This window comes from Phaethon aethereus (genome assembly GCF_964289735.1).
Source record: "Phaethon aethereus genome assembly, chromosome: Z".
Lineage (NCBI taxonomy): Eukaryota > Metazoa > Chordata > Aves > Phaethontiformes > Phaethontidae > Phaethon > Phaethon aethereus.
The window spans coordinates 78,216,895-78,237,282 of record NC_138577.1 but is presented as its reverse complement, the minus strand read 5'-3'; the positions used below and the strand labels follow the sequence as shown (position 1 = coordinate 78,237,282).

At 45.0% G+C, this 20,388-nt stretch overlaps 1 protein-coding gene across 1 annotated transcript in view; it reads left to right on the top strand.

The window, feature by feature from the left end:
* The window catches only part of MUSK (muscle associated receptor tyrosine kinase), a gene marked incomplete at both ends in the record, with an annotated part of 54,705 nt that overhangs the window by 11,040 nt on the left and 23,277 nt on the right, over positions 1-20,388 (top strand). Inside the window, 3 exons of the mRNA XM_082013275.1 lie at positions 14,877-15,001; positions 18,193-18,352; positions 19,856-19,862. Coding sequence (XP_081869401.1) covers positions 14,877-15,001; positions 18,193-18,352; positions 19,856-19,862 — 292 coding nt within the window. The remainder of the gene's footprint in view (positions 1-14,876; positions 15,002-18,192; positions 18,353-19,855; positions 19,863-20,388) is intronic.

Genomic DNA, 20,388 nt, shown 5'->3' with positions numbered 1-20,388 from the left:
GGGTCTCCACCCACCTAGTAAGCTTCAAAAGCTTGTTGTAGGTTATGTTTGGCCTGTGACTGTTAGAGGTTACTTAGGGTGCAATTCCATTTCTAAGATGACCTTTAACTTTCTTCTGGGAGTAGGATCAGGTGTATTAGATACAACTACAAATTACTGTAGGTCTGCTCTTTACCTAAAAAATGCACTAATTTTTCAGTTTTTTTTTAAAATATTTAAATGTACAGACTTCAAATATGTTAAAAATTCCGTAAATAGCTTGAAAACAGGAAGGCAGCTATTCCTAATCTAGATTCAGAGCTGTACTTCTCCCGAGCAAAAAAAAGACACTTGGATCTGGCTATGAACGGCTTGGGTCCTGATTTTTAGTTTGGCCCTGTTATTGTGACGGCCAAAGACTTGTCAAGAATTAACTGTGAATGGCAAACACTTGATGCCATGCATACAACCCCCACCTCCATGCTGACAGGCCTGAGGCACTGGGATTTTATTGCTCCGGATCTACCAGAGCCAGTTAGGGAATCTAAAAGTGGGCTGGAACTGCACCAAAATTCAGTTTCCTAAGGTTGATACCTTGTTTTGTTCTTGTCTCCAGAATTACACAGCCACCTGTTTATTCAAGGATTGGCAAAATAATCTACAATTATCCTACTCACAAAGGACAGCCTGTATGTGCTCTTTTCAAAGTGATGAAGATTAGTTCTTAATTAACCAATGGGATCTCAGTGCTCCCACACAAACTATCCCTTCATGTTGCATTCATGTGTTGGGTGAAGAAAGCAATGCTGTTGTCCAGGCTCGCATAGGGCACCCATACAATATATCTCATTTCAGGCTGCCACTCAAACTAGACTGATGCATGTTTGTTTTACTTTTTTGGCTTCCAAAAGGTAATAATCCTGACTGCAGCTTGCTGTGTATACAGATCCCTTCCCCTCTCAGTATTTTAGGTTAATTTTCATGGATATTTAGCATACATACATATGCACACAGCTGTGTATGCACGCAGGTATGTGCACAGGCATACATCCCCCTCACGCACTTTTATTTTTAGTATCCTTTCCCTGCTGCCTCTCCTACCCCCTTAGTATCAGCATTTTAAAATAACTCCAAGTAAATAATAATCTAAAATCACTCAATGCAGGAAAATCACACTTCAGTCAGTCTTCTTTAGCCATTCACTATATTCAGGAAACCTGTGAATATATGCTGTTTGTTGCTTCTCTGTAATAACACTACAATATTTTTTCTTGGTGCTACCATTCACTGGAGTTACCACCCTGCAGTGTGGCTTAGTATTAAAATAAAATCACTAAGCATGGCTGGTTAACTATGAATATTTAATCCCAAAGCAAATGCCCATTCAAAGAGCAGTGCAAATATTTATGCTTAGCTAAATCTAGATCAGGTGGGTTCTGATTTCTGAAAGAGGTTTCTAATTTTCTCTTGTGAGCTTTCATTTTAACAGGTTCAGCGAAAGTCCTGCAACTAGTTTCAGGCATTGTTCAAAGTGCAGAGTTGTCCAACTTCTTGAAAGATTGACCCTCTTCCCCCTGCACACGGCCAGGCTTCTTAATGCATGTATGGTCAGGCACATGCTTAAATGACTTGCTGAAGCTGGCCTCAGAAACTACAGGAAGTCTCAAATACGTAAAATTATCTATGCTGGATCCACTCACTCAAACTGATGATAATATTGGCCCAAGTATTTACACCACTGAGGTGCCTTACAGTCCTACTTCTTGTCTGGTTTCAGCAGTTCAGGGTGAAACAGTTTGAAAAATGCTGCTATTTTGATTTTCCAAATATTTTTTCTCCATTCCTTGTTGGCTTTCCTCAACATTTATAATCCTGGCCTCTATTTATTACTTTAAAAGCACAGCTTTAATATTTTTAAAGCTTTATTATTTTTAAAGCAAAGTCAAAATAATTTGAGCAACTATTTTACATGAATATTCAGGTGCAGTTCCTGTCAGGAAAAAGAAAGCAGTGGAGGCCTTTCTTAGTGGAACTGATTTTTCGGTTGTTCCTGATTTTTGTCAGTGAATGGGGGGAAGGAGATAGGGATCCTGTGGGTGCTGGTCCCAGCATGGACTGCTCCCTTGCGAGCGCAACCTGCTTCCTCTTCCAGGACATGTTTCAGGCACCAGAGTTCAGGTGAAGTCTAATCACTTAATGAGCTTTAGTGTCTAGAACTGGGTCAGGATTTTAATTAAAAGAATTGAAAAAGGCTTGTCCTTTTTGACTGTATTTTTCCCCAAGTTCGGGGTGAACTCACATGAATTTGGACACGTGATGGTGAAACAGATTCTCTCCTTAAAAGGCATAATCCATTAGGGGTGGAAACATGATCATAATGGACCTGACTGCTGGGTCTGTGGGAAGAGCTGGGATCTTCACTGCGAGCTGTGCTGAGCCCATGGATGGCACTGCCCTCACCAAAAGACTGCCTGGGGTGCCTGGAGGGTGTCAGGAGGAGAAGCAGAGCATGAGCATCCCCTTGATTTGACACCAGGGAGTGGGCACAGGAGGTGAGGAACTGGGAAGTGACACAAGAGGCAAGTATTGGCCAAGAGAGCCAGGTGAACTACCATGCAAGGTAGGCAGCCCTCCTGCTGAAGGAGGGCTGCATGCTATTTTTATGATATTGGTGTGTCCTGTAGCAATAAAATGACGTGTGCCTCTGGTTTAGCTCTGAAGGGACACCTTAGAGGAGCAGGGCTGGCTTTTTCTGACATGTGCTGGGGTCACTATGACAGTGTGCTGATTTCCAGCTGTGTGAAAACTGCATGGGTGTATTGAGTCAGCTTTCCCCCATTTGGTGCCTTTGTCAAATTAGTTACAGCCCACGGAGCTTATGGAAAAAAGGACTAGTAGAAGTACTGGCATGAGGCAGAAGTGCAATAGGCAGAAACAAGCCTTCTCCACACCGCTCTGCAAAGCAGAACAAATAAGCAATGATCAGTTTTCTGGGTCTGTTAACATTAGCATGTGAGGATGACTTCCTGTTGTTCATGTATGTCCAGGGACAGTTAACAGGAGGTAACATTTGCATTGACATAAAGGAACAATATTATACTCTTGGCTGTTTGCCAAGAAATGTGTTTTTAATTTTGTAGAGGCAACATTTCTGACCTGGAGTTTTGTATTTGTTTTCTATCATCTTAAGCATTTTGCTAACTAGCTGTTTAATTGCTACATTATCAGTTTTGATAATGAACACTTCTTACTAACCCTAGAAGAGAAGAGTACTTACATAGTCAGTGAGGCAGTACCTTGCCAAAGGATTTATACAAATTTCCTGTTGATTGCTGTACAGATACCCAAAGCGAATCTGTGGCTGAAAGGTTCCTGGATGAATCCAAGATTCAGGGCTATGATAAAATAGAAAAATTAGCTTGCTTACCTGAAGGCTGAATTTCATTGACAAGGAGTTGGCAGAGATGGCTAAGTTGTTCTATCCAGTTTTACCTGAACATGACTCCTTTGGAAATAAATAGGAGAGCAGCTATTGCCTTCAGTAATGTTGAGAGCTGTCCTCAAGTGCAGAAATTCCCATTGATGTCATTGAAAATTGAGGGCAAGGTGTACAATTTTAGGCTGTGCCAAGAATGCATTTCTTGGCCCTTGTCTGAGCATTTGAAATCTATAGGGTTTGCATGATAGGCAGTATTAGTGAGATATTAATCTTTTTTTCCCTTCATGCATTGGACAGCTGTTTATGTAACATAGGCTGTAGAACAGGAGGAATTTTGGTTTTCATTGCTATTTGCAGTGACATTGATCTAGCCCATTAATAGGACCAGTTCAGCAAAAGCTATGCAAGAGCTCATCAGGTTCAGCTTTGGGGCCTGCTGCCTAAAACTGTACACCCTCTGTGGTCGCCATGGCTTGACAATGTGTAACAGTGATATTCTACCTACCCATTATGTATAAGTTGCATGACATTGAAAGAATAAATTTAAAGCCACGAGCTCTTGCCTCGTAGGAGGCATGGGAATATCCCTGTTATAAGCATGCTTGTCACTCAGACAGAGAGAGAAGCTGCCCAGTAGTTTTTTTTTAATGCACAAAATAAATTCTGTTGGGTGGTTTTGCTTTAATCTCTTGCTATGTTTTTCAGATGTGGTGCTTATAACCAATATTCTAGGTGTGTACAATTCAGGCATCAAATGAGAAGTGTCTATTGCAAAACAGCAGTAAACTGATATGTTTTACGATGACTTAACAGGCTTGATCGCCTGACCTGGGCAGAGTTTTTTGCTCTGTTTTGGAAAATGTTTCCTTCTCTGTTTTGGGGAACGACAGTGCCACTTTATGATTTGGTAGAAAGGGCTCCTGTCCTACATGCTCTTCATTCTTCAAAACAACAGAGTCACAAAAAATGAAAAGATGACTGTGAATCGCATACAGTTTAGAAATAACAGCTGTTTATAGATGAGGCATAAAGCTACAAACTGTATGTTTATCAGCCTAATTTTTAGCTTGAACTACGGAAAGAGCATTTTCTGGGAATGAGTGAAGTTATTGCCATTGAAATGTATGAAGGGTTGTGGTCGATAATGCACTAACACAACTGGAGGTAATATGTCCTTCTAAGAGGCGTCCTTCCAACAGAAGCACATGTGTGGAAGTACTCTGCTGTAGGAAGACAGTCTGAACTGTCTACTGTGATTTTTAACCTTGCATACTGGGACTTTATGTGCAGAAATCCTGAAAAAAAGATTTTTCTTCCCCTGAGGACGAACAACAACCTTCCTTTGTTGTGCCTTTCTAGGTGTTGAACACAACTAGTGTGATGACCGATGTTCCCAGTTTGCCCAGTGGTGCATTTTTAATGTTGAACATGAAAGAAAAAGGCCATAAATACATGGACTGTAATGTCAAAGGAAAGAGTACACAGGCGGTCCTCTTGGTTGTGTACTGAGTTAGATGCACCTCCATCTTGTCATTTACATGAAGTTGAGCTCATTCTCCAGCCTGTGGCACCAGAGGATTGTGGAATTCAGGAGTTTTGGAGTATACTGTGTGATAAGGTTTAGTTTTGGAGTCATCACTGTACAAAGGCATGTCTAGAAATTAGAAATAATAAATCTGTCAGGAAACAAACAAACAAAAACCCCCGCACAAATTAGTGCTGGAAGATCCAGTGTGCTCATCAAGAAACTAACTGGATTTTCTATGGGTTTAATAACATTTTTTGAATCGAATCTTCTCTGCAGTTTCCAGTTGACTGAATGGGGCATTGGTTGAGGGCTACGGATCCTTTCTTTATCCAGGCAGTTTCATTCATCCCTCTGTCAAAGTGCTGCTGCTCCACTTCCTCCTGTGCTACTGTGTGACAACGTACAAAGCAAGCAAATCAAAACAAGGGTAGAAGCAATGCTCCTTATTCTCCGCTGACTTAGATGTTTGGTTTTGCATTCCAACCCTGGTAGATAGAAGTCTGTTCCTCCCCACAGTTTATTGCTTATTACTAGCTACTAAAATAATACCCTGCCACAGGCCACAAAAAAGTTCCTCTGCAAGCCACTTGTGAGAACCGCCTTAGCCTTAAAAATAGGAAGTTTTTCCTTGGAGAATCATCTCTTCAGAGGGAAGGATCTGTCAGGACATGGGTAGGTTTGGTCTGGAATTTTCAATTTTTTATCTTTTTAAATAATTTTTTGTGATTCTTGGAGGCAGTGATGGGACAGCAGACTAGATCACAATAGAAAGCAATGCCTTGGCTATTTAGTTAACAGACTATGCCCATGAAGTCTAAAGCACTAGCTTCCTTCAGCTGTTTTGTGGACCTCTTATGTGGTCTTGGGACAAATTTGCATCACAGATAAATCAAAAAAGAAAGTCACACTGTAATTCAAGTACCCATAAGAAAAGTATGTACTTACTCCAATCTATAAGTTTGGATTGACCACATTCCAGAGATAGGTCCTATTTCAAATGAAAACTGATGCCAGATGTGCCATCCAGAAAGTTTTCTAAGTTTTGTGTCAACATGTCTGTACTTGGCATAGAAGAAATGGGAAAGGGAAATACCAAGAGACCACCAAAGCAGCCGGTCCGCACTGTTACCCTGACACTTGCCACCTTGCCCATAGACCAGCTATCATTGTGAAATCTGAATTTTTATCTGTGCCATCTTCTGAGGTAGAATGTTTTGGGTGAGTTGGGTTGCCAAATAGCAGACTGACAAGGGAGTTTGCAGTTTTGCATTTAAGTGCTGGGCAAAACTTCCTCAGGGCAAGTCTGATACTGACACTGAGGAAGAGTGTTTGGCTCTGCCATGAGCAGAGGCAGAAACCCACGGAAGGGATTGCCTTCCCTGCCTGCAGTGATGCTGGTGTATGAACCTGCAGGCAGCGTGAATGCTGCAGTTTGCTGTTAAAAATTGCAAAGGGTTTGGGGGAGGGAGCATTAGAGGGAAAGAAAATAGTACTGAGCTTGCCTGTAATTACACCAAAGTTAATTGACTGGCCTCAGCGGGGTGGCGTGGGCGTAACTGAAAGCCCAGAATATCTCATTAAATCTCCTCCTGCCTACTGCATTCACCGTAGTCATCCTGAGGTTCTCAGATGCTGCAGATACGACCATAGCCCTAATTACAGGGTAACAAGGCAAGCTGCAGGAGAAAGAAAACAGCCCCAGACCTTCAGCAAATGAACAAAGAAGCGTGAGATATTCACTTTATTCCTGAGGCTTGCTCTGCTGTGGCACAGGCACGAGGTGCACGCTGCCTTCGTGTAGTTGTTGTGGGGTGGCCTCCTGCACTGAGGATCTGTGAAGGGAGCAGCATGAGGTTTCTGACAAGGCATATACGAACAGTTCTTCTTTAATGGGCATTTGAGCCTGCTGTTTCCTTCTGCAAAAACCTCTTTCCCCTAACAAAGAGTTTGGAAAGGCACTTAAAAAACATATGAATTTCTCACATCATCGCATGAATTGTGGTTTTAAGAAAAAAAATAGATATTGTGGACAAAATCCTTCTGGCTTGTAAACTGTGTTGGGTGGCTAGGAGGCATGTGCTTCCTTCACAACAACAAAGAGAGCTGAGGATAGAGAATATCCATAGCTATCAGATAAGGGGGGGACAAAGCAAACTGAGACAACTATCCTGAAGTGACTGCCTTTTCACACTGAGAAAAGATAGAGCTGGGGCTGAAGATACAAAAAGGAGGGTTTTGAAGGCAACCTGGAAATTTCATAGCATCTATTTAAAGTCCAGTTTTGGGAAGTCATCTGTGGGCCAATACCATTTTTCTGAGGCTGATGCCTTCTGCCTTCCCAGGATGTTTTCTGGTTTTCTCATTCTGGTAGCCTTGGTGGAGGTGAAAGCCCCACTCCTACTTTCCACTGTAACTGACCCTTCAAAACTGTACAACTCTAGATTTTGCTTCTAGCATGAACGCCAGTTCTAGTGTCATACAATATTTCTAGGGGGTGTGTGTGCCTATACTATCAAACAGAAAGTGTCTGCTGTTGTGCTACTCTGTGTAGGAATGGTCCCCACACATCTTTGAAATTGAATGCAGCCCCAGACTACCCCTTCCAAAAAGGCATCTCAAACAAGGAGTTGAAAATAGGGAATAAAGATGGATCTCTGTGATAGGGACTAGCAGAGTTTTCAGCATTGAAAACCAAGCATTCATGGTGGATAAGGTGATCAGGGAACAGACTACTTGCTATCACCCCCAAACAAGAAACATCCTAGCAGCTACAGCTAGTAGCACTTTAAAATAGATGAAAGGAAGTACTTTTCACATGGCATGCAATTAAATTTATGGCACTGCTGTTACCCATTGGTGGAGACCAGATGTCAGGATGCTGCAGGGCTTATCTCAGTTTTGGGTATCCCAGTGATTCCCATAATTGCCTGCTCTATTCCTGAGAGTGGGAGAGAGGGAGACTTATGTGCAACTATGGAAATTTCAGTACACGCAGGCAGACTGGTAGCCTTGGCAGCAGTCGTGATGGGTCGTGATCGTGACTGGAAAGAGCAAAAGAGTTGCTCTTTGACTCAGGAGACTAGGAACTTCTTTTCCAGTTTCACATGCAGTAACGGGTAACGGCAGAGTTAAATGGCAAGTGGTGTGTGTCCGTACTGTAGAAAAGCTGGAGCATGGGGAGGTTTAGAAGGGTGTTTCCTTCAAAGAAACCAAACATGTATAAGAACAGTAATGACATGAAAAGAATTTCCTTATTCATTTCCTTAGGAAGTAATTTGAACATGTTATCCTCGCTTGTCCTTGAATCTGATGTTTGCTCTGTATATAGAAATGAACACTTGTACAGAACAGGTTTTATATAGTTACACAGGATATAAGCTATCTATTTACATTTTACTCCTGGTTATTATAGCTTTGCATATTTTCAGGGTCTGCTTTAAGGATTCCAGAGACATCTACATGTGATGCAAAGTCTTTCACAGCTGAGAAGTTCCTGTGCTGGTTGATGCATTTAACATTATATGAGTCCTTCTGCTGATGCAAATTGTCCTACCATCCATAAATCTTTGAGCTCACCCTAGAACAAGGTTGCCTTGAAAAGCTATTGCCTTGCTAAGAAAAACCTGCTTTGATATTAGACACCAGAGCTTAGAATCTGAAGGCATATGCTTCAGGATGGAGATGCTGTGGTTTCCTCCATCTCCTTTCCACAGAGATATTGAATTGTCCCTGCTGTCCGTCTCACAGCCTCAGACTCCAAGTTGAGTGTCTATGTATTGCTGTGCTGTCTAGCCTGTGCTGCATGAGCTGATAGAACTACTGCAATCCCCAAACTTCCCAAATCACGTATCAGGAGCCAGAAGAGCTTGGAGACTTTGAGATTTTGTACAAAATGCTGATATTTCAAATACATTGGGAGGTTCCCCTCCCAGATTACCATGATAACCAGGTGAGAGGCAGGAGGATGATGAAATACTGCTTGCTTACAGTGCTTCGGCAGCTTGCTCTTCTGTGGCCCGCACCTAATAGTGCTGTTCCTTGAGAAATAATACAGTGATTGTGTGCATTTCTTACTGCATTTGTACATTTTTTTTCTTTTGATAATCTGTATACACATGATCCTCTGGCAATAAGCATGTTTGGATGGGGATTAAATAAAAATAAGCAATTTGATAGAGATAAGTGGAAGTGTCTCATACCAACTTTGCCTATAGCATTTTGCTCCTCTTTGTGATTACTTGGTAGGCTTGCAAAAAGATAAATATTGCACTTTTGATAAGAAATACTCAGAGATCAAAGCAAAACTGACCTTGCAATTATCTCAGGATTTAATTATTAACCCAGCAGTTATGGAATGGGTGAGAGGGTGACAACACACCTTGAGCAGTTGCAAAGGTATTAATGTGAGCTGTTCCCATACAGAGGCATGTGACAAGCCATGTGCAGAGCCCATCGCTGCTGCTGTGAGAGGAGTTGACCGTGCTGACTGAAGAATTTGTTTGTTCTTGGAGCTGGGATTTGGTCCCGTCGTCAGCTGTGGAGACTGTGCCTTGCTTGTTCAGCCCTGGCTCTTGGCATGCAATTAGCTGCTGCACACAGCTCGGCGTGGCCATGTCTGCAACCACTGATCCACGAGTGTGATACTCAGCCTGTTCTCAGCCCTGGTATTTCAAGAATTGTTGGGGTTTTACACTGATTAATTTGACATGTCAGAAAACGCAAATGCTGCAGCTTTCTCTGTGTTTATAAACGTATTTGTCAGGCATACCCTCATCTCTCACCAGTGGGAAGGAAATGGTAGCCCCTCTGCTTGTTCTCTCTTCTTGACTGTCTGGTTTAGACTTGTCAGGAAGAGTGAATTGATGTGAGATGAATGAATCTGAATGGGGATTTAGACGACTGGGCTTCTCACTGGCAAAAGACTGAAAATGCATTGGCACAACTTTTTGGATCCTCAGAGCATATAGGTGGCAAGCATAAGTGATTTCTTATGGATTAGTAAGCAAAGTCCAAGTCAGAGAACTCCTCTGTAGAGAAGGAGTCATTTCAATCCGTCACACTTTGGGTACGAAAAAGCTATGGGAACATTGGTGAACCCGAACAAAAAAATGCTTGTAGTTTATCTCCTAAATGCTTGCACATGAATAGTATGCAGCACAAAGGCTTTGCCAGGGTATTTATATCAGGAAAGTTTCCGAGGCAATGCATAGCTTACCAATTCCCCCAGCAATGTAGACACATTGGGTCGCAACATGGCACCAGCTGTACCAGAGGAAAATGCCTTTTACATGTAGGAGTTGCCTTTACCCACAGTGTTTTGCAGCTTAGTTGGAAAAAATTTTTATCATAGGATCTGGCTGTAATTACCCAAAAGACCATTTTTCATAATAAAAGCAAAACAATTGGGGAAAGTGGAGCACGTTGAGATATCAGATCTGGCTGTATGGACACGCCAGGTCTGGCTCACGTGTTAGGCCAGGCTCAAACTGCAGTGGGAAGTGAGCGTGCACCCACTATTGCCACGTGGTTGCTAACACAGGTTTAATTTTTGGTGGCCTATCTTGGTTTGGACTATCAGGTATGCTTTACAGTATGCCAGGACTAGCAACAAACTCTTGGACGTGATTATGTGCAGATGCTGACAGGTTGGGTTAACTCATGTACATTGGCAAATGTTGCTTTTGTTCTCTGAAAGTCGAGGTTCACCAAAGCCAGTGAAGGGTCTGGGAGAAAACCCATCCCACACCCCAAAACCAGTGCTTGACAGGGCCTGGTGCATCAAAGCCAGTGTTAAGGCTTATGAAATCCTGGATAAAAGGGACGTCCTCCTGCAGTGGGTCTGTGCTTACAAGGGTTTCTTGTGAGCTCTGGGCATCACTTTGTCCTTTCCCAAAAACAGCAGCATGACCCCAGGCCACCCAGGCTGCTGCCTGGATGGGAGTGGCCCAATCCAGCCTGCTTTAACAAAAAAACGGGCTTTACCCAGTCAGGGGACAGGCATCTGCCAGGACTGCAGGATTGGGCCCCAAACCTTGGAAATGAAACCCAGCTCAGGCAAAGGCGACAGGAAAACAAAGTCACCTGGAAAGAGTTAGCCATTCAATCTGGGGGCTGGGGGCGGACCCTGCTTTAATCTTTTTATAGAATAAAAATTTCGTGACTGAATTAAAGTCCTACTGTTTGGACTGGATGATGTTACCTAATTCTCAGAAACGAGAGCAGCTGGCTGCGGTGCAGATACCTCCTAGCAAGCCCTGCAGTGCACAGCACATCATTTAACAGGGCTGTAAAAGAAAGGACATTTATTAGAGGGCTTGGGAGTGAAACTTAACATGCTGGCTTGGCTTTTTGCTGGCCAGATTTAATTTCCAGCTCCTCTGTTTTATTTTCCACTTAAATAAATAAATAAATTAAGCCCTCTTTGCCCACCTTCCCTAACTGTTTTTTGGCACGCCTTTGGGTAAATCCTGTGCTAAGAGCCTGGGGGGTCCTTGATGTGAATGTTGTTAACCTTGTGGTGATGTAGCTAAACAGACAAAGGTCCCATCAAAATCCACTTTGGGAGGATCTGGAAAAGGAGGGCAAGTCATGGAAGTGTTAAAAATCATCTGGTTGTTGGGATTTTTCACTCTGAGACAAAATTAAAACAAAAATTATGTCCTGAGCCCAGCTAATAATGTGAATTTTACAAACATTTGTTGCCATTTCCTGTTCCTTCCTCTTCCTCCCTTTCACCCACCTCTCCCTGCCAGTTGCTTAGGTTGGCACCATCAGGGTTGCCATTTTTTCCTCGCCTTTGCCTGCTTTCTTTCTTTGTGTAATATGATGGGGGAAAAAAAGGTCATTGTTTTGGGTCTGGGATCCTCCATTTAGCTACAGGAGAGATTTCCTTGCTGATGCAGTTGCTAAAATGGACCTCAAGCTCATCCTGGTGGTTTTGCCCCACTTTGCACTGGTAGAAGGTGACACTAACTCACACAACCCGTCCTGGCTTTCCCACAGTACCTGAGTCTGCCAGCTATGGCAGTGTGTCAGTCATACATGATGGGGCTGAGAAATAGGTGATGGTATTTATTTAATGCTGTTTCCCAAAGTGATGCCCTTTGGAAAACATGTCCCTGGGGTATGCCAGTCAGCAGCACTTCAAAGCCTGTCAGGACCTGGGAAGTCCAACCCTTGTCCCACGAAATTTCTCACTTAAAAATAAAATAATGTAAAAAAACCCAGGTTATTCCATTCACAGTAGTTAGAGCTAAGCACTTAAGTTAAAGAGCTAAACTTTAAGTAAAATACTTCTAAAAAGCACGCAAATGCAAGTACTTGAAATGTTAAAGTACTAAATCTGTAACTTCAATTTTGAAAGTCCTGGAAATGCACACAGTGACTGGGTGTAGCAGGAGCTGCCACTCTTCCACGCTTTGGAAATCTGCTTATGTATTTATAGGCCCACTTTCACATAGCCACCCTTCCCTCTGCTAGCTAATACACCTGCAGTACTTTCCACAAGAAACATGTGGATGCTTCGCAGCCGTGGCTGGATTTTTACTCCTGTATTTGGTGTTTCAGGCTTGAATGGCCTGACCCTTTGCCTCCCCTGTTCTGGCTCACGCCAGCAGTGTGCTGGGCTACTGAAGCAAGTGCTGGGATCAGTGCAGGGAACGGGATGCAGCTTTCTGGCCTCCCCGCAGGTGCCACGCGTGAGCCGGACCGGGCGCTGCCCTCGCGGTGGCTTTGCTCCCTGCCTGCGCAACAGCCATCGTTAACGAAGCGCATATTTTTTTCTGTGGGCTGACAGCTCCTCTCAGGTTTTGGGAGAGTGGTCAGTTCAGAGGAAGGCATACGCACCTGTGTTCTGCACTGGCTAATAGGGTGCTGCTAATTTGTCACCTCGGTATTGATTAGGGCAGGACCTGAGCAGCAGAGTTGTCAGGTGGTCAGGGTCCCCGTGAAACCAACAGCAGCATGAGAAAAGCACTGAGGGCCGTATTCCGGCTCTGGGAGCTAATGTGCTGGCTTCGGCGGGAGCCATGTGCACGTAACTGCTGCCAGGGGACAGGCCCAAAAGTTTAGTATTTCTCCGAATGAAGTATAAAAGGAATTATGAGCTTGGCCCAGCATGCTTGGGGCTGAATTTGTAACCATCTGGTGTTAATGGCCTGAAGTGAAACTTCAGGCAAAGGTTTCATTTTGCGTATTATTCATCAGGAAAGTCCCTGACCAGTGACTGCAGCTTTCCTCGTTAGCGGTGTGGCTTTGTACCTGATGCCTCACTGAGGGTCAGGGGGAATACAGCAGCCCCTGATGCTGTTCTGCTTTGACTTTAAGTAAGTGGCACCAAGCATCAACAGTGAGGGACTGCTTGGAGACTGTAGACAAATTAAGAAGCTGAATATAATATGCATCCTCCTACCCTTTTTACTTCACTGACATTAAATGTAATCTTCCTAAAAAATCCTGCACAGGAGCCTATTGAATAGCTGTGCTTCTAAGACACCTGAAACGTACTCCAAACGTTATCTATCCACAAGCAAAAACTGGTTTTAAGATCTTTGTTAATGCAAAACTCAGCTCCTTCCCTGGCCAAGACTTGATGGAAGAACTATGTGGAAAGCATGTACTTTTTTTATTCCAACTGAAATTTTGCAGACAAAACCTTCCCATCCCAAATATCGGGGACAGATGTTCATTTTTTGGAGGGACCCGCTGATCTCCTACTTGCTCTGCATTGGAGGTCTCCATCTGGGAGCAGCCAGTGGCCACTGTCACGAGGTGTGTTGGGCAGAGACATAGAAGAACATGACACAAACAGACATGTTCGTAAGGGGAAGCATACAGATAGCAAAAGGGGCAAACAGGCTTGTCTGAGAACTCCAAGAGAAACTCCCCTGCTTACTAAAATTTCTGATGGAGACTTTCAGTCATTGCTGTGCAGCCCAGAAGGTAGAGAGCAAGCATTACTCACTAGGCATGAGAAATTGGAGTAAGAAATGGCAACAGAACTATTCAGCCTGCTTCTGCACAGACATTCAGGCATGTCCATTAAAAATTTTGTGTCAAAACTCAAATGTTCCGCACGGGAAATGTCTCTCTTCTCTGCTTTCCTCTATGTGGTCCAAATACAGCAGCTGAAATACAGCTTGTGAAGGCCATTAGAGTTGTGTTTCTGTATCAAAATAAATTTTCAGCAAAAATACTTCAATTCTTCTTTTCACTTGGGCCAGGGAGGCACTTATCTCGCTTGTCTTCAAACTGCTCAGTAACCATATTGCCACAAAAGAAGCAAGAGTAGTAGAGATGAAAAGTGACTTTAAAAACTCACCTTTCCCCCTGCAATGTCAGCTTCACAAAGTCTTTGCTGGCCATTCCCCTGTAACTTGATGTTAGAGTCTCCCCTTAGGGCAGGTTGTCGTGGCATGGAAAATGCTGAGGTTTGCGGCTCTCCATGGTAAATCTTAATCACTGTGATCACACGGAGGAGCTTATCTGACCCTTAACCTTCACTGTCTGTGACCATGCTGGTGGTCTCTCTTGATGGTTTTTAACAGGTTTCTCATGAGGTCACCCTTGGCAGGGCAGCGTGGTAACTTGTTGTGTATTTGTTGTAAGTTGTCCCATCTGCATTCTACTGATGAGTTTACCCTTGTTTTTTTCAATGTTACCTCCTCTGAGGTGTTGAACTCTGATGGTGTAGACATTTCCAGAGGTAAAATTTTGGTCTGTAAGGTGCAGAACATAACAGTGCTGATCACTTTTTTTTCTTCTCCTCATCCCTCTCCCAAGACTGTCACTCACTGGGAAGCCCTTGCTATGCTCCACTTTTGTTCGTGGGCTGTTTTTATTTTGAGATCTGTTGGGAAGGAAGCATCCCCACACCAGCAAAGACTTAGCTTTACATTGCCATCCAACTAGCACCTTTGTCTTCTCCTGCAGTTTTTGCCAGAATCCTGAAGGCTCCTGAATCCCAAAATATCACTTTTGGGTCTGTGGTGACATTGCGGTGTGCGGCGACCGGCCTTCCAGTCCCCACCGTCACCTGGCTGGAAAATGGGAAAGCTGTAAGTGCCTCTTTTTTCATGCTTTTTGCCCCGGAGTTCTGCTAGCATCCAGAAGCGCAGCCTAGGAATTAAAATGCGGGGCTGGGAGCCACTGCCCATGGTTTCTATTCCTGCCATACTTAAGCACCTCGCTGTGCAATCACATTAAGCCTGCCTCGACTCCCTGCTGCAGTTTTCTCCTCTACAAAACTCTCACCCTTCTCCAGTGTGTTGCGTGGGTTAATTTGTTAGGGTCTGGAAAGCCCAAGATGAAGGATGCTTTGGATGTTTACAACCTTCTGAGCCAGGCTTTCTAGCACTTCATTGTGGGTTTAAGTATTTCTGCAGCCACCTTTTCTCACCTAATGTGATAACAATGCCATGGCAAAATCTCTTTTTTGGCAAAATCTCTTTTTTGACAAAATAACACAAACTGAGGTAGTTAGGTAAAACAAACTGTCTTGAGGCAAAATACCTGTGGGACAGCATATATGCAAAGTATATTTGCAGATGAATGGATCTGAAATTTGCTAGACTGACCTAGGTGACACACTGAAGTATGTCACCAATTTATACCTGGCTAGAAGCACGTCTTGAAGAAAGGCACATCCTCTTCAACAGCAGGCACCAAGAGCTGCAAATCCACTGCTTCTCACAGGAAATTGTTCTGTGGTCTGATTATCCTGACCATTTAAAATAGGTGCATACTGTGAATTCGACTGGCATTCATGTCCATGTGTAGGCCATTGTAATGCCTTCCCTTCAGCTGAAGTGAAGAGCTGCTTGACAGCCAGTGTTACCTCCCCAGGAGTGAGCAGCAGCTCTGCAGCCTGAGCCTGCCATGGGTTCCCTCCAGCCTTCACATGGTTATGGTGGACATGGTTTATACTCCCTGTGGTCTTTCAACAGCTTTTTTAAGGATGTGAGCCTCACGGTGCGATGCTGTGGAGGCAGGTGGAGCAGCCACTGTGTGCAGGCTGGCAGTTTGCCTCTGCTCTATCGCCCCTGTCAGCCCCAAGTCCTTCTGGCCATTTCTTTGGAGTTGCTTGTCTGACAGGACCAATAAATCCTCTCGCTCAAGTTCCTTACTTCAGAAGGCTATCCCCACGCTGGTCTCTATCCCCTCTTTCCATGTATTAACGTACATTGTTAGGGAGCCTGGGCTAGTCTGCAGGCTGTCCTGCCTTCCTTATCTCCTCTAAACTTCATTGTGCCCTCCAGTCTGATTAGGTATAATTTTCTATATTCCCTAGAGGTTGCTAGTGAGAACAGCAAAGGGATCAGATCAGCCTCCGCAGAGCCCTGTGGGTCCTCAGTAGTTTCTGGTGATAATTTTGACACAACTGCAGGTGTTCATTCAAGACTTCTTCGCCATTGGGGTAGAAACATTTTGGGGGCTCTGTGGTCACTGGCAAGGGCAGAGTATTTCTGGAGAACAGACCCTTGCTCTGCCAAGCTCGCACCAGTGCGTTGGTCCCACAGGGAGCATGTGTGAGATGATGCTCAGCCCCTGCCCGGAGCCACCGCCCAGCTGGTCAGATCTGCCCTGCCCCGATCCTGTCTGCAAGGCAAAGCCCAGTCCCAGGAGGGTGGTGCTCCAGACTGCTTCATTTTAATATGGCAAGGAGACCTTAACGTGAGCCCGACTCTGGGAAAGCCAGGCTGGGAAGCGGGTGGACTGGAGTGTTTGAGGGCTGGCTCACAAGCAAGCAATGGTGAGTCATTTGAAGATGCAATGTGCCTGTGGCATTACGGTCTCTCAACACCGACCTGTAATTGTCCTGAGGTTTAAAGAGTGGGAATCTGCTGAGGTTATTGAGCTGCCTTTGAAGAGGTGGATGGAAACTCCTCTGAGCAGCAGATGCCTTGCCTAGCTAAACAGAAACACCATTCCTTCTCCTCCTGCTATGCACCATGGGGCATCATGGACCTTGAACTGTAGTTGTCTGCACTGCAAAGAATAAGTGAGCCAGGTGTGAAGTTGTGAAAAGGCCTCTGCTTTCATGGTGGCTGAGGTCACATTTTAAAGGCTAAAGAAGGATGTGCTGGCAACAAAATCTCAGGGAATGTATTTGAAAAGGGAAGGGAATCAATTAACATGAGGGAGTGGCTTGAGGTTCCCAGCAGAGAAAACACCAGGAGGCCAGTGTGGAAGTCCTAGGCGCAACGACCGGACACTTCTACCTGTGATTTTCCATGGTGCTTGTGACCACATGTGCTGCTCGTACTGCTTGCAGATACCCGAGTGCCCTTTTCCTCCCATGCCCAAGCCGGGAGGAGCAGTCCTGGCTCTCTGTGCTCACCAGGCACAGCCCAGTGCTGCTGGGAGGGCAGCTAGCAGGACGGGGTATGCCCGAGGCCTGAGGGATAAGGAGGGAGAGGGGACCTGATCAGCACAAGGAATGAGCAGCATTGCCTCCTCTACCCTTCACACTGATAGGAAGCAACAAGTGTAATTCAAGCGAGATGTGGTTGCCCCTGGATCCCCACCGGTGTGACCTGGCCCTAAGGACAGTGAGAGCTATCTCCCTGGATCCACCCCAGCAAAGCACTCTACCTATACATTTATCTGAGAAGTTAGAGAGACCAATCTAACCTCCCTGGAGGTTAGTGGAAACTTGATTTCAATGGGATCTGCACAGACACCACATCTGCAGCCCCTTCCGTATTTCCAGGTGTGAGATAAGAGAATCTATCAGGTATCTCCCAAAGTGTCATAGCCAGAGCACTTGCTTTGCTCATGACTGCTTTGGAAGTGTGGCAGTGGGTATATTAATCCCAAATCAACAACTTCCAAACTATTTTCTTTTCTTTCTCTGTATAGCCAGGGTCCACAAAGCCACTTCGTGCCCTTCCTTGCTAAAGCATGAGTAGGAAAACTAGAAAACCACTAGAAGAGGTCCTGGAGTAATTATCCAGCTCAATTACATGAGCAAAACTGAGATTACAGCCCTATGGAACTGAAAATTAATTGCAAAAGTATCGCTGAATTGTGAAATAGGAGCAGTCTTAAACATTTGCTCTTGTCTGTGAAGTCAGCTGCTGTGAAAGCACCAAAATAACACCAGCAGCTTTAGTGCTCTTCCACATCTATCTGCTTGCCGCATCTTTCTCTGCCAATTTAAATGCTTGCGGCTGAGCCTCTTAAATTTTTACTTGGTTTGTTTGCCTTTGTGGGAAATATCACTGCACTGGGCTTTTTGGTCTCTTAGGTTTCTGCAGGGTCTATAGTGGAAAGCGTCAAGGACAGAGTGGTTGACTCCAGACTGCAGGTCTATGTCACCCGACCCGGCTTGTTCACTTGCCTCGCCACGAACAAACACAGCAAAACTTTTGGAGCTGCAAAGGCCGCAGCAACCATCAGCGTTTCAGGTATGCTGGGAAAGAAGTTGGTCATTAATTTTTTACCCTTGCAATCGCAGTCCTGGCTTCCCTGCTGGGGGAGGGGAAAGGGATGTGTAGTACTCTGGAGGAGGAGGGAAAGACTTGGAGAGCTGATAGTGTGCAGGAGGCTAAATTTGATTACAAGTGCATCCCCAGCCATGCTATTTCCTCATATATTCTTACACTTTGGAGTCTGGCACAGCTGTCATTTCCTGAACGTTTGATGCCATCTTGTACTTTGTGTCCCAGAAGCGCACTTGGTAAGTTCATCCATGCGGAGGAAGTCATGGCCATGACCCAGCGTTGGTATCACCTAACAGCAAGGTGAAAATAGCTGTTGTGAGCAGTTTGACTTCTCAGAGGGTTGCACCCAGAAAGCAGGGAGGTTGCTGTCAGAGCACTACCCTGCTGTGCCTGGGGTGACCTCTTTCTCCCAGGGACTTCTCTCAGATGGGGAAAGGGTGATCCAAAGAGGAGATGGTCTGAGCTAGCCGACAGCATTTGTCATACCAAGAGAAAGGTGACAGCTTGTGCCTTCCCTCTGGGGAGAGGCAGAGGGGTTTAGTTAGAGGAAAGAGGAATCACCTGGGACTCCAGATGTGGTATGGTAGCCCTGGTCCTGCTGCTAACCAGGCCTGCACCTGCCCCTGTCTCTATGCCTCTGCTCCTTTGAGAAAATGACCATTCCCTTTCTAACACTGGGCATTGAGACCTAGCAACACATTCTGCCCCGTAAGAGACTCGGCACTTGATACCGTATTTAACATCCCCACTTTTGTTTTTAGCTCAGGCAAGGCTCTGCCCCATGAAGCAGAGCGGCAAATGCAACAGGGAGGGCAGGTGCTTTAGGCTGGTGGGAGAAGCAGCAGTGCTCTCCCCCAGGCTGTGTGTGCTCAGCGGCCCCCCAGACCTGAGCAGGAACCTGCCTTGGCCTCGTCCCAGCTCCTGAGGGTCCCAGGGCAGGGGTGTTGTGGTCCTTGGCTGATGCTCAGCACCTCTTCCCTGAGCCGGTGCAGCCCAGCTCTCTGCTGTGATGCAAGTCGGGGGCACAGCTGCGCGCCTGCGCTGCTTCTCCAGCCATGGTTTCTCCCACCTGTTAGAGCTACTGCCTGCAGCAATGGGTGCATGGGTGCCTTAAACAGAGGGTGCTATCTGCTGGTTATGTAGGACCCAAAGGATAAGGGTAAAGGTGTGGGTTTAGGGTGCAACGGTTCACCTCAGCTGCAGCCAGCAATTCTTGTGCTCCTCCTCGTTCCCTCTCCCCACAAGGCACCCAGTGTTGCTGAGCTCTTCTTCCCTACAAGAAGGTGCAAAATAAGGACAGAATTTAGCTGCATCCTTTTCAGACAGCTTACAGGTCTCAGACATATTCCTACCATGGAAATCTTAACCCCCACATCTCACAGGGTGCAATGAAGTGACACTGATGTCTTTTCCATTTCTTCTTTCTCCTGGCTCATCACAATTCCTGGATCTGGTGCCTCTTGGCAGAGTGGAGGTAAGAATGACTTTCTGTGGCTGCCTGGGGGTTTTCTCAGGGCCAGGGAGAACGAATGATGAACCAAGGGGATTTGGTTAATTTGGCTTAAAAATGAATGGAGTGGATTTCTGGATGCTAAGCATGGAAATGAGGTTCACCTGAAGAGAGCGCTGAGCTCCTTTATACAGGCATATATGGAGACTGGACCCGGGTAGATAAGGATGCTTCCGTATTAAGAAAGCAGTGGATCACACATCAGTAAGGGTGCTTAAAATACAGTAGTGGGCAGAATATTCTGGAGTAAATTCCATTCACAGTTACACATCTGCAACTTCACTGACCTTATAAATTTACAGGCAAAAGCTTAACTGCAAGTTAAACTCCTGTGTGTACACAGCCAATAAATGTATTTTGGTTCGGTGATCACCAGATCAGGGCAAGAGAAGTGTAGATATTTGTTCCAAGAGGAGTTATGGATGGGTAAAGCCACTTGTATGTAAGTGGGTCACATGCACTTGCATGTGCACTTTTCCTTAGTATTTTT